This window comes from Typopeltis vanoorti, chromosome 1 (assembly GCF_054136105.1).
Source record: "Typopeltis vanoorti isolate ZY-2024b chromosome 1, IOZ_Tvanoo_1.0, whole genome shotgun sequence".
Classification (NCBI taxonomy): domain Eukaryota; kingdom Metazoa; phylum Arthropoda; class Arachnida; order Uropygi; family Thelyphonidae; genus Typopeltis; species Typopeltis vanoorti.
The window spans coordinates 88154633-88168728 of NC_143549.1; the positions used below are offsets into that span (position 1 = coordinate 88154633).

Below are 14096 nucleotides of genomic sequence, written 5' to 3' on the forward strand. Positions count from 1 at the left end.
AATTATATTGCAATTTCATGCTTATCTCTGTTTGAGTGCTTCCAGAATAATTACTTATTACATATAATTGTAATGTTTAAGAATTAATATAACAATAAAAACAGCTTTATTTAAATTTTAAATATCATAAATATTATTTTAAGTTAAAAAAAAACTATGATGAATTGTATTTTACTGTATGTTAATTGAATGCCATTTTAATATTATTAATGCAAAATTAGATACACCATTTGTTTCACTTCTTTATGTAAAAAAAAATCCTTATTTGGTTTTTGATTGAAAAAAAAAACAAAGTTTTATTTTCCACTTATAGGAAAGAGTCAAAGCAATTGGATATTTAAGTAGCAATCGGGAGGCAACTGATGCTGCTCTCAGGGCATTGGAGCAGAAGATTCCTGATGAGGGAGTGAATGATTTGCACATCAAAATCATAAGATGCACAAACTTAAGTAACAAAAACAAAGGTAAAGACTTTCCCCCTTTAAAGAAATTTCTGAAACTTAAGTTCACATAGTTCCATTTTTGAGAGTATTGATCATTTAACAGGTATCTCGATGGAGTCAGAAGACTCATTATTCACACAATTCTAAAACTTATTCTAAAACTTGTTCACTGACAAAAGATTCACGACCACCTCCATTCCACCCATTCAACACCCCCAAGCAAAAAATCTAGTCCTAACACCCTTGCTAACTACAATCTTACACAATTTCCATGAGTGACCCCTTATTCTCTCTCTTTTCTTGCCATGTACTGAAAAAAAGTCTTGCAATCCTATAAAATACCTCCAATAACTTATTTGCTTCTGACAGTCACTTTGTTTTTGTCTATCAGCTAGTTTTTGAAGAGACATTCAATATTTTCTCATAGGGAACATTCCATACGCCTACCACAATCTTTGTCACTTGCCTCTGAATCCTCTCACCACTTATTCATCCCCATGGAATTTGAATGTCTAAATCTGCATGCAGTAGTCCAGATATGTTCCTATTAAAGCATTATAAATGGGAACGTTAACCTCCCTATTCCTGCTTCCTAGTGTGTTCTTCAGCAATCTAATCTGATGTGCTATTTTTGGCCAAAGATTTGTTAATCCGACTTGCATTTATTTTAAAAAACTTGCTCTGTAGGCCTGAGGTGTTCTTTTTACCCACTTAAAAAAGCTGTAAACCTGTTGCAATACTGTAGGTGGGTAATGGTTAGATAATCTAAAGAAAGTTTGCTGTAGAGACCAAACATGGTAGTGTTTTCAATTTTGGTAAAAATTTCTTTGGCACACCTATCTAAATTAACTGTAGAATGACTACATTCACAAGTAGTCATTCTACAGTTATATTCTAAATCACACCCTAGGTTAGAGAATGGAGATTTTGTCCACTGGGCCAACCAAGCCAATAAAAAATTTTCCATGCTGGAAATAAACAATCTCTTAGAAGGAATATCATTTATTTAGTGACCACTTGTGGGTAAAAATATGCGGGTGGCACAAAAGTAATGGCTTATCTTTTTTTGAGTCTGGGAGAGTCTTTACATGTCACTTAGTGGACAGTAGTCTGTGATTCCACCACAGTGAGTATCGCAGTGTTTGGTTACTTGAGTGCAGCACACAAGTAGTTCAGAATGGTGGCTATTATAGATGCATATATAAAATAGAGAGTAGTAATCTGCATTTCTTACTGCAGAAGATGCGAGTCCAGTGGAAAGGTGAAACTAAGCTCAGAGACAAGTCTTGAAGTGCCTGGCCAGCAGCAGCAATGATGATTGATAATGAATCACATTAATGTACTGATTAATGAAGCTAATCTCATTACAACTACAAATTGTGCAACATAGTCTGTATCAGAAAACTAGCAGTGATAACCATCATTAATGACCTTTGCTATAACAAGGTTTTTCACATGATGGTTCCTAAAAAATTCTGAGCGATGAACACGAAGAAGGCTCACTAGTCATTACATACTTTATCAGCACTATGAAAATGAAGAGAAGATTTTCCTCTCATGCCTAGTCTCAGGTGATGAAACATAGTTCACCATTATGACCCTGAAATGTAGAGCCAGTCTATGTCTGAGTTCACTGCGCAAGGAGAAATTCAAAAGACAGCTTTCCAAGAACAGAGTCATGGTAACTATGTTCTGGGCCTTGGTGTGTCTCATGATAAGAATAGGAAATCAAAGGCATGTAGAGGAAGTTCCATAAATTGGAACTACCCTACCCTATAGCAGTGCTTAAACTTTTTTCACTCGTGACCCCTTTTCACCCGAGAAATGTTTACGCGACCCCCGGGTATATAGGTATATAAAACAGGTATACAAATCAAACATTTACTGATAATAAATCAAAGAAGTTTATTTTAAAACAGATCTTTGGTATACATATAATGTTACCATTTACATAATGAATTACAAACAATAGCCTCGAATCTGAATTCAGTTTTGATCATTGCACAGTCAGAAACCTTTTACTGTTGCCAAATTTTTCTCGATCCCCCCCCCTCATTTGGTTACATGACCCCATTTGGGGTCGCGACCCACAGTTTAAGAAGCTCTGTACTTGTCCTTGCTTGTGTACTTTTTTTTTTTTGGCAGGAGGCAAATCATCAGTTCAGAACATCATGCAGGGACTTGCAGAAATGTGGGGAATGCATCCCTAGAGTTTGACTCACCAGAAACAGAAATGAGGTCCTCCTCCATAACAATGCCTTGCTTACCAGTTTGGTGCAAGTGATGCATTTGCAACATTTGGCTGGACTGATCTTTCTGATCCTGGCCACAGCCTGGATCTCACATCCTGTGATTACCACACGTATGACCCTTGAAGGATGCACTCTAAGAACACAACTTGTGCATGCATGAAGACTGAAGCAAGCTGTTAACAAAGAGCTCCAACAACAGATTTAAAGCTTACAGAATTGGCATATAGCATCTCACTCAGCAATTGCAAAAATGTGTAGAGGATGATGGAAACTTGAAAAATGACAGAATGCTTGTGAAATATAAAGGATTAATCCATGTACAAATTATTGTTAAGTAACGTATATTTTCTGAGGGAAAAAAAAAAACAAAACAGCACACATTTTGTACTACCCCTCAGAATTATAAAGTGCCAAGAATTTGGTTGATGGTAGATACTGATCAAGTTCATAATATTTGCTTAGTTCAATTATTCATTCTGGCTAGAAGCCTAGTATACTCAAGGGAATATGTTTACAATATAGACAATATAGCCACTCTCCTATCCTGACATGGATAGGAGAGTGGCTGGCTGACATGTATCAGAAAGTAGAGTGATCAGTGGGATACAATAGGCAGTATGTGCTTCAACCATTACTATTTGATATCTATATTAATGACATAGTGAATTGTTTTGAGAGGAATATCCAATTGTCTGAAAGTGTGGTGAGGGCAGAGACAGTGAATGCATTCAAGGTATGATGAGCTGTGCAAGTGAGAATGGACCTCCTGCAATGCATCTCTTGACTCCATGGAGGTCTGTTGATGATAATAATGCATCTTGCCTGCAGAATTTTGCATGTAGAGACAGGTAGGTTAAAGCTGTGTAGTCTGCCAGTTTTGAGAAATTGATGGAGGAAAGGTTAGAGGATCTTGCAGTCATGTTGGAGGTTTAATGGAGTATTAACTGCACTGAGGAAGGATTAAAAACTATTTTAATTCTTACAATATTTCATCTCAGTCATTGGGACATATTAGGGAGTACAAACTAACCCTTGTAACACATACACAAAGGCATTACAATACTGAACAAAATACATGGATTATTATTATTTGACGCCTCCAGGGAGTCCTAAGACTCCCTGGAGGGAGTCTTAGGACTCCCTGGGTTGTCCTAGGGAGTCCTAAGACTCCCTAGGACAACCCATTGAGGGAGGGCACCTACTCTACAGCTTTCCGACTCCACCACTCAACCTCATCTGCAAATCACCTCATCTACACTAACGCCATGTACTGTCCACCATCACCACTATTATTTTCTACAGATAATCACAAACATCCATGCCCATGCATGGATTCGAACCCACAGCCTTTTGGTTGGAGAGCAGATATGCTAACCACTCGGCCAACCATGCCGGCAAAAAGGCTTAGAAAAATTTCTTCTAGTCACCGACTAGATTTGAAACCAAGAAGTCTTCCTTCGTGTGGTCAAGTGCCGTGGTGTGCAAATGCCACATCCACTGAGCTACACAGGCTCCTATACATCTTCTGTGACATCTTCGGGAAATACAAACTAACACTTGCAACACAATACAGAATATAACACTTGGATATGACCCTAAAGTCCTATCTAGGTGAGATGACCTCTATGAACATTTGTAGGTGATCTAGGCTGTAAACTGGGATCTTTGAGGATTAATTTTCCTAAATTTCGAGAAGTTTCTTCCATCCATATTTATTTAAATTACATTGATTTCTGAGTGCAGCTGCAATTTAAATAATTATTTATTTTTATTATTACATGACACCTCCAGGGAGGGAGGTGTCATGTAATAATAAAAAGTGGGTGCTCTCCCTCATTGAGGGAGGGCACCCACTCCACAACCCTCTGTCTTCACCACTCAATCCACAAACTACAACTATTTTTATCATCTACACCAATGCCATCTACCGCCGACCACCACCACCACTAGTATTTTCACAAACAATCACAAACATCCATGCCCACAGCAGGATTTGAACCCGCAGCCTTTTGGGCAGAGAGTGGATACGCTAACCACTTGGCCACCCAGGACGGCATAAATACAGATGTAAGAAACTTCCTAGAATTTGGGAAATGCTTATCCTCAAAGATCCCAGTTTATAACCTAGGCCTCCTGCAAGCAGCTATAGAGAGCATCCCACCTAGCTAAGATTTTTAGGATTATATCTAAGTGTTATATTCTGTATCGTGTTGCAAGTGTTAGTTTGTACTTCCCATAGATGTCTCAGTGACCGAGATGAAATATTGAAAGAATTAAAATAATGTTTAGTCCTTTCTTACTGCTTTAATACTCCATTAAATCTTTGATGTCCTTCCATCACTTAAGTGTTAACACACGGATCTTACATTATAGATAAGAGAGAAATTTTGCAGCTTATGCCAGATATGGTGAAAACTCAGGATGGTGGGGATTGTCGCTATAAGTTAGGTAAGCATGGCCAGGAAACATGAAATGCAGGTTCTTCTGATAGCATGTGGTGAGAGAATGGAATAAGCTGCTTGTAGGCATTGTAAATGCATCTTCAGTGTATATGTTTAATGAAGGTGAGATAAATATTTAACCATTCTATGATCTGCAAGGAGTAGATACCCCTTGCAAGTCAGTGAGTTTCTGACTCCCTTTAGGTGCCAATGTATAATAATTTTAATTACAATTAATTATAAAAATTTACAGTAATATTAAATTAGGGAGTATTTTAATGTAATACTTTTTTTTACACACTATATATATATATATATATATATATATATATTTGCGTGTGTGTTTGTGTGTATATATGACTATGTATGTTTTCAGATTCACAGCCATCTGCCTACTGTATGTACAAGTTCTATGATTTACCTGACCAGGACACTGCCATTATTACTTCTTCCAATAATCCTGAATTCAATGATCACAGGACTTTTCCTCTTCATACTGATTTAGATCTTGACAAATATTTAAGAACTAATGTAAGTTAATGAACTGTTTGTTATTTTACTATACTTAAGTTATCTAAATACAAATTTTAAAAAATATAGAAGTAATTTGAAAAAAATATTAAATATTTTTTGTCTAATTCTGATCCAGGCCATCTATTCATATCCAGCCAACTCTTCATTGTATATAATCTGCTGTAATTATATACAGTTTGGTTATGAAGAGTTGGCTGGATAAATCTGGTCGTCATTTAAATGTTCTCCATTAATTGCAGCAGATGACACTGTTTATCTGTGGCCGATATTTGTAGTTATTACATTTGCACACTATCTATATTGCTGTCATGAGGTTTATAATACAGCAGAATAATTTTGTATCCTTATGTAAAACTTGAGTACTTAAAAGTTGTTCAGCTTAAACCAAAAATGAATTCGCCCAATAAATTTTGGTAAAGATCTCAAACACTAAATGAAATTTGGTACTTAGAATTTATTTTTGATGATATATCAAATTTTATCAAAATTTATTCCAGATAGAACAGCTCTGTATGTGCATACACATGGATGGACAAAGCAATCTAATAAGTGCTTACAGAGTATGGACTGAATGGACACCTAAAAAAAAGAAAGGTTGGTCAATTTGGTAGAGCCTCTGCTACTAATGGCTTACGAAAAAAGTTAAGCAAGTTTGAGTGTGGTTAGTAGTTGGATGGCGAACAATCGTTCGATGCTATTGGAACACTCTCCCTCGATGAGTCTTTGGACTCCCTGGAGGTGTCACGTAATAATAATAATAATAATTTTTAATATTTTGATATAAATTTGTTGTTTTCCTAAGTGTTGTAAAACAAAATGTAATCTAGCCTGGTTGGCCAAGTGTTTAGCATACCTGCTCTCCAACCAGCAGGCCTTTGGGTATGAATGTATGTGATAGATGAATTTCATCACTTGGTGTGAGACCACTGCCCTGCTTATTGGAGGTCTGAAGTGGCTTGAAAAAAGTTGTGTTTGGTCTCTACACAATGTTTCTGAACTGGTAAAAAATGAATTAAAATAATACAAAAATTATGGAAATTAATAAAAAAAAAAAGAAAAAATCTTTAGCCCACCCCCATGGTACTAATATACTGTAGGCTTACAACCTTTCATGTGCGGAAGTCACAGAAAAAAAAAAGGAGTTATTATTTATTTGTCCATCCATTTATCTGTATACACATGTAAGAGACCTGTTCTGCCTGGATGGATTTTTGATGAAATTGAGATTTTTACTGAAATTTATAATTTGTTGATCTATTTCAGAAGTAGCTTAATTTGAACAACTTTTTATCACAAAGTATTCAAATTAATATAAAGTTATGTGCTTAAATCATGTCAATCTCAAAGCCTGTCAGTAATGCAAGTCTCTCTCTCTCTCTCTCTCACACACACACACACACTGCTATGAATGGTTGGATTATTAGTATACAAAACATCCACATTACATAGAGAAATAGAATCAGGCCAGAGACAGGGATTTTTTTTTTTTTAATGATCATCTGAAATTATTTCTAAATTTTGGTGATTAAAGAGCCTTATTTCAATATAGATTAATTTGTTGCACACACATAAAAAAAAAAAGCTATGTCCTTGATCCGTTCAAATATGTGTCAATTCCTATATGATATTCAGATATTATTATTAACATCACACCCTCAAAGAAGTCAATGACGTCAGCAGACTCATCATGGGAGGATCACTCAACTGACAACATATTGAGCCTTAAATTCCTTAACATTCCCTGCATTCACAACATATTCTAGTAATGTGTTCCATTCACCAATGATTCTCCATGTAAAAATCTGCTCCTCACACCCTTCACTATACTTGTACACAACTTTCAGTGATAGTCTCTGATTCTCCTCCCCCCTCTCACCTGCTACTTTTTATAATCCTTTCTGTATTAATGTGATTAAATGGGATTAATACAAATTAATCAGTTATATGCACTTATTTAGCATTTATTCAAGAAAATATGAAAACGTTTGTTGAAGACAAGAAGCCAGGAGGGCACATGGTGAAATTGTCTGCAAGGATAGAAGAATCAGAACTTAACAGGCAGTTTCTAGCAACTAAATCAGCACATTTACTCAGAGAATATAGGTAAAATATAAGACAGTGAAGTAGTGTATAAAAGTAGTTCAACAACAGTCATGGGAAGACTTTGGTAAGAATATAGAATATAAATATCAGAAGGATGTAAAAATGTTTTGGTGACAATTGAAAAAGTGTACATAAAAGTAGTTAGAGATGATAAAATTGACATGTAAAATATAGATAAAGATATTCCAGATGTCTGGAGTAATTATTGTTATCATTAACATAGACCTTCAGGGTAGTTAAAGACTCATAAATGCATTCACACTACATTCAGTTACCACTCCAACAGGCCAACTATTCCACTCACTCACTGCATCATCATCATGTTTCCTTATATGTACTCTCAAGAGGTTTATATACTACTGAGACAGCACTACATGATTAAGTTAGCATTATTACTAATCTCCTATCTGCAGTATTCCTTGAAAACTGCAGATAGGAGATTAGTATATTGGTTTAAATAAATTATAATACCAGAATTAACTCATGTAAAATATTATTTATTAGTATAATTTTCACTTGAGTATCACAGGCATCTTCAGTACAATGTTGAACAATAACTGACAATTTCAAAAGGTGCCATCTAAATAGCTAATGCAAGATAAATAACTAAAAAAGGTCATTAAATTTATTTATTAAAATAAATAACTGATTTTAAAAAATTTACATAAAATAAATAAATAATTAATTAATTAAATGTTAAAGATACCAAGCTATTTTAAACCTGGTTTTACTCCATTTCCCAAGTAAGCAAACAGACAAACAAGTCAAGTTTGCACCTGCAAGTGTTGCAAGTCTAGCTGACCCTGCACGTAGTGCAAGACCAAGGCAACTCATGGTAAAAGTAGAATAAGCTCTGATCACTAATCTTAATATTTACCCTTAATGCAAAGCACATCTCCTGGAGGAGATGTATGATGCTTTGTATTAAAGGCATGGGGCCACTACCCAGACCAGTTTCAATATTTATTGAGGTCTCATCAGTGGGAGCCAGGCTAGAAATACCAAGATTTTAATAATACAGAGCTTACAAGTATTTTACCAGAACAAGTTACCATAAGGTGTTTTAACCTTATTAAATAAAAATCTCAGGAGGAGATATAAATGTAGAAAGTATTTTACCTTGGGTATAATAAATGTTAAAGATACCAAGCTATTTTAAACCTGGTTTTACTTCATTCAGGTGCATTCCTCTTGAATATTTTCTACCACTGTTCTGTCATCACTGCTTGTTTCATTTAAATCTTTGAAAGAAATTATGAATTATTTATTGATAAAGGTGAATAAAAATATAATAAAAATTTGAAAATGATAAAAAACATGAAAAATGAAATGTTTTTCATGATGAAGGTGAAATAAAACTTTCAGTTTTATTTCACTTTATCATGTCTGATTCCTTTCACAGTACTCTTTCTTTCAATTTTAAAGCTTTTCAGTAGCCTCCAGAACATTTTGCCACCTTCCTGATATTCATTTTCTATGTTCTTATACTCTTTTTCATGACTGTTGTTTAATTAGTTTTACGCATTGTTCACTTTTTTTATGCAGTTGTTCACTTTCTTGTATTTTTTTTTTCTCTGTATTCTTTGCAGCACAAACTGACTCACTTGCCAGGAACTTTCTATAAGCTCCTTCTTTTCCTTGACTGCCTCTTCAACTTCTTGAGAACACCATGGAGTTCTGATTTTTCTATTCTTGCTGACAACCTCAGCATGTATCTCTCTGCCTGAATCAGTCACTGTGTTATTCAGGGTCTTCCACTAAATATCCATAGTTAGGTTTTCTTCTTTTGAAACTAATTTTTTCTTGAAGTATATTTGATTCTACAGTTAGCTTCTGAAAGCTGCTCAATTCCGTTTTTTTAAACTTTCTTACACTTTTCCTCTGTGAAATTCAATTTTATTTTGCTTAAAACTGAATAGTGATTACTTTTAATTTTAAATCCTCAGCATACTCTTGTGTTCTGAACCAGTGTGCAGATATCACTGTCAACAATGGCATAGTCAATGAGAATTTTCTTATTTCTTGTTTCCATGTGAATTTGCATATCTTTTTTTTTTTGGAACATGGTGCTAGTAATGACTAGTCCATATCCTCAACAGAAATCCTGCAGGTACCCACCATTATTATTAGCTTTGCTGTTTTCTCCAAATTTTTCCAAAACATTTCAAAACATTTCTATGTGTCTGTTAATTATTTCTTACTCTGCTGTTTAGATCTCCATCAGGGACAAACTTTACCTTTTTCTATCAGCTGTCTTCTGTGATGCCTCAAAAAAATAAAAAATAAATAAATAAATAAATAAAAAATCCTCCACTTCTTTCTTAGTAGAATCTTCTTTAGGACTAGGCACAAATAACTCATTGTCATGTTCCTCATTCTGATATTTTCTCACATACTCTACTTCAGTGTTTCTCAAAGTGTGGTTCACGTACCCCCGGGGGTACATGGCAATTTTCTCCTATGCATCATTAACGCATGGAATCATTAATATTAAAAAAAAAAAAAAAGAATTATTTTAAACATATATATTTCTCAATAATATTTTATATTATGTATGAGTTTTCCTACTCAAATTGTGAGTTACTATCGCCACGATGCTCACTTCCTGGCAGTAGTAACTCGCTCCCTGTGGTAAACAACATGCCCTCCCCAACAGCATCACTATACTGAAGAGCAAGAAAAAGAAGTAGTTTTATTGTATCACTGAAGTACAGAGACATTTGCAGTCTGTGTAATATATTTTTCAATAAATAATGCAATTAGAGACAACTGGAATAAAAAAGGCACTAACTAATGAATCACATATCCCCTCCCCTCCAACAGAAACTGCTGTATAGACTTGAGCAAAACCATATATTGCACCAGCAACATATGGTTTTGCTTGACACCACCCTGTCGTGAAGGTGTTAAAACTAAGAAATATATAGTGAATGTGTTTCAGATATTTTGGAATTCAGTTGAAGAGAATTAGCATTTCAGTTCAACTGTTGGCTTGCCTTTGTCTTTGGTTCGCGCGATCTTTTGTTAATACCGCACCAATTATATGTACTTCTTCATAGCTGCTCTTTCTCTACTGGCCTACTATTGCTGTCTGTTTTGCACTCTGCTTTTACTTCTCATTAGTCATTTGTAAAGGATTGTTCATTATGTATCTCAAGTCTTATAAATTCCTGGTAATTTTTGCTTGAAATAATGGGAAAGAAGATGAAGCTATTTGGGTAGATGATTTTGACGATGTACAAGGAAACTGTTCTCGATGCCAAAAGTAGCTATAGCGAATAGGAACTTCTTGGTAAGTCACACCATTTTCAGTTTTTTTAAATTTTTTTTTTTATGAACACTTTAGTTTCCGAAAATCCCTAAGACTGGAATTATAAAACGCACAAAAGAGAGCAATATAGCAAATACAAGTTAGCTGTAAGCAACAAGAAAATATTGATATTGTATCTGGATCAGATGAAATTGATAAGGGTGTGTCGTCTGATATCTCTAGAGAGCCAACTAGGAAGAAGATGAAAAATCTTTTTATGATATGAATTACTTGAAATGTGGATTTTCATGGACTGGAAATGAAGAGGAACCTATTCCAAATTTTGTTCTATTAAAAATAAATCATATTTTTTGTTTATATAAACATATAAATTCAAATAAAATAGACATTTACAATGAAATATACTTTATTTATTTGTTTATTATTATTTTGATAATGGGTTACTTGGTAATAATGAAAATTTAAGATGGGGTATATGGGTATCTGAAGTTTGAGAAACACTACTCTACTTGATATTGTCTAGCATTTAAGAAAATTATCCTTATATTTTGTGTTGAGCACTATAGGTACTTCTTTTCGCTGATTGGTATTGCCTGAATATAACGTGTTTATTGCTTAGAACTTATCTAGTTCTCATCAGATACTTATTCAATTCTTCTGCTAGTTGCATTTCTTTTCCATTTATGCTTTTTTTTTATGTTGATGGTGCCAGTCTTGCACTCTGCTGATGTTGAGTTAGAATTTTTTTCCACCAGTTGATTTTTCATTGTTCATCCTGGTTCTCTACAAAAAAACATTTGAAGGCCTTGTTTAACCGAGCAATGGCATAGCCAGCATGAAATTCTCTCATGATGCTGTTTCGATTTAAACTAATAAGCGTACAATTTAGTCTGATAAATCCCATATCGCCAGCCGTTCTGCATTCATTCTGTATTCAGGTGAATTCCTATAGGGTGCACCATGAAAAGGTGAGGATTGGTCATTAAGGCAGAAGCCCTGGTCAGTTCTCTACATTCTTTAAAAGACTACATCAAATCTTCTCCCAGTTATTCTGCCTTGATCCTGAAGCACCTCATCTATAATAATATTATTAAATAAGAGTAAATTGCTCAGATGTGACTTCAGCTGTTCCTTGCAAAATATTGATTGTCTGTCAATGCATTTCTGTATGCAAGTTCTTACCAACTTCTTTGAAAATCTCTACTACTCCAAAGTACTGATAGGGCAATTGTTAGAAAATTACACATCTGTTTTTTTGTGCCAGCCTTGTACAGTGAAACTATCATGTGTTCTTTCCATTCATGTGGGAACTTTCCTGAGCCAATATTCAAATTATACAAACAAGTCAAGGGCTGCTAGTTCAGGTGAACTATTTTTTTGCATACCTGCTGATATCTCATCTGTCTCTATTTCCAAATTCTTATCTGCGTTATTTACAACAGCTCTATATCTTTCTTCTCATTCACTGAATAAAGAGAAGAGTGTAGGGATAGCGCTGTGCAGTTATGTACACCAAGTTGATAGATCTGAGTGAAGTGAGCACTCATTTGTACTTTTGCATCTGCTTCTGACAAGGATACCATTTGCAATCAGTAATTATTCTTGCACATTCATTTTTTCTTTTACATGCAGCATAACAATAAAAATGCTTTTGGGTTGCATTTATCCTTTACAGCAGTGGGTCTTAACCTTTTTAGTGATCGGCACCCCCCTTGAATCAAAAAATAAGTTCTCACACCCCCTTGAAAAATGTGTTTCTATTTCTTTATTTAGGAAATTACATCTATTGCAAGATAATTTATTTATTGAAAAATAAACACATACATTTACATATACATACAAAACAATATCTCAATTTTTAATGGCTATGTTGTTGTTTATTCATAATAATACTTTTGAAGCAAGGCTCCTTTTTTGAAAGAGCCACGCATAAGTATCACTTGCATTTAAGCAATTTCTGGCTTTTGCTTTTATGTGCAAAAGTGATGAAAATCCAATTTCACACAGGTTGGTGGTGGCAAATGGTAAAAGTGTCTGCAATGCTACTTTTGCCAGCTGTGGAACAATTCTGGTGTACTAAGTCCAGTTTTTCAAATTCCATTTGAATATGTCCATTGGCTCGTATTTCAATAAGATCATCTTTTATTAAATAGCTATCGTCCATCGAATCTGGGTGAAATAGAAATGGATCCAGTATCCATCTCTGAACTTTGCTAATATTTCCCGTGATAAAGTATCCATGAAATGATTCACTCAATTGTTGGAGGTGTATTGCAATTTCAGGTATAATTATTATTTTCTCATTTTCCAGAATGATTGAATCAAGCAAAGGAAAGTTTGCAAAATTCCCATTTTCAACTCGACGTTTACAAATTTTTAGTTTTTCAATAAAAAGATAATTTTTCACTAGCTGTTATTATGTTCTTACCAAATCCTTGCATTGATATGTTTAATTCATTCAGGTGACTAAATATATCTGCTAAGTAAGCTAGTCAAAGTATTGCTTCTCTTTTTTAAAAAGCTTTAACTAAATCACAATTTTGGTTAGTAAGAAACTGTATAATTTCCTCGCGTAATTCAAAAACCCTGCTTAGCATGCGGCTCTTGGAGAGCCACCATACTTTCAGTGTGATAAAGAAGCACAGTATGAACATCACCGATTTCTTCGCACAAAAGATATGATGATTAAGCGCTCGTCCTTGGATATACTTTACTACATTTACTGCAGTAGTTAAGTGTTGTTTTAAATTCTCTGGCAAAGCTTTCGATGCAAGTGCATGACGATGCAACATGCAATGTGTTATTGTAACTTGCGATATTTCTGTCTTGATGTATGAAAAAAATACATTTCTTTTTCCTTAACGTATCACACAAATACCAACAACTGACTGCAATTATCAACATCAGTTGACTCGTCCAGTTGAATACTCACTTTTAGAAGACTGGCTTTGATATCTTCTATTACTTGCAGTAAAATATCAACACAGATCTTGAATGTGCGATCGAATCACTTCGTTGGATAACGGAATCTGCTGAATTTTCCTTTGTGCTT

The 14096-nt window shown here is 34.6% G+C and overlaps 1 protein-coding gene across 5 annotated transcripts in view; it reads left to right on the top strand.

The window, feature by feature from the left end:
• Positions 1–14096, top strand: part of LOC150110185 (protein fantom-like) — a 588918-nt gene that overhangs the window by 374556 nt on the left and 200266 nt on the right. For all 5 annotated transcript variants that reach the window (XR_016548253.1, XR_016548255.1, XR_016548256.1 and 2 more), the window contains exons 24-25: positions 314–464; positions 5513–5667. Coding sequence is in view for 2 of the 5 variants with exons in the window: in XM_090391966.1 (XP_090248092.1) it covers positions 314–464; positions 5513–5667 (306 nt within the window). In the remaining 3 variants the exon portion in view is untranslated. The remainder of the gene's footprint in view (positions 1–313; positions 465–5512; positions 5668–14096) is intronic.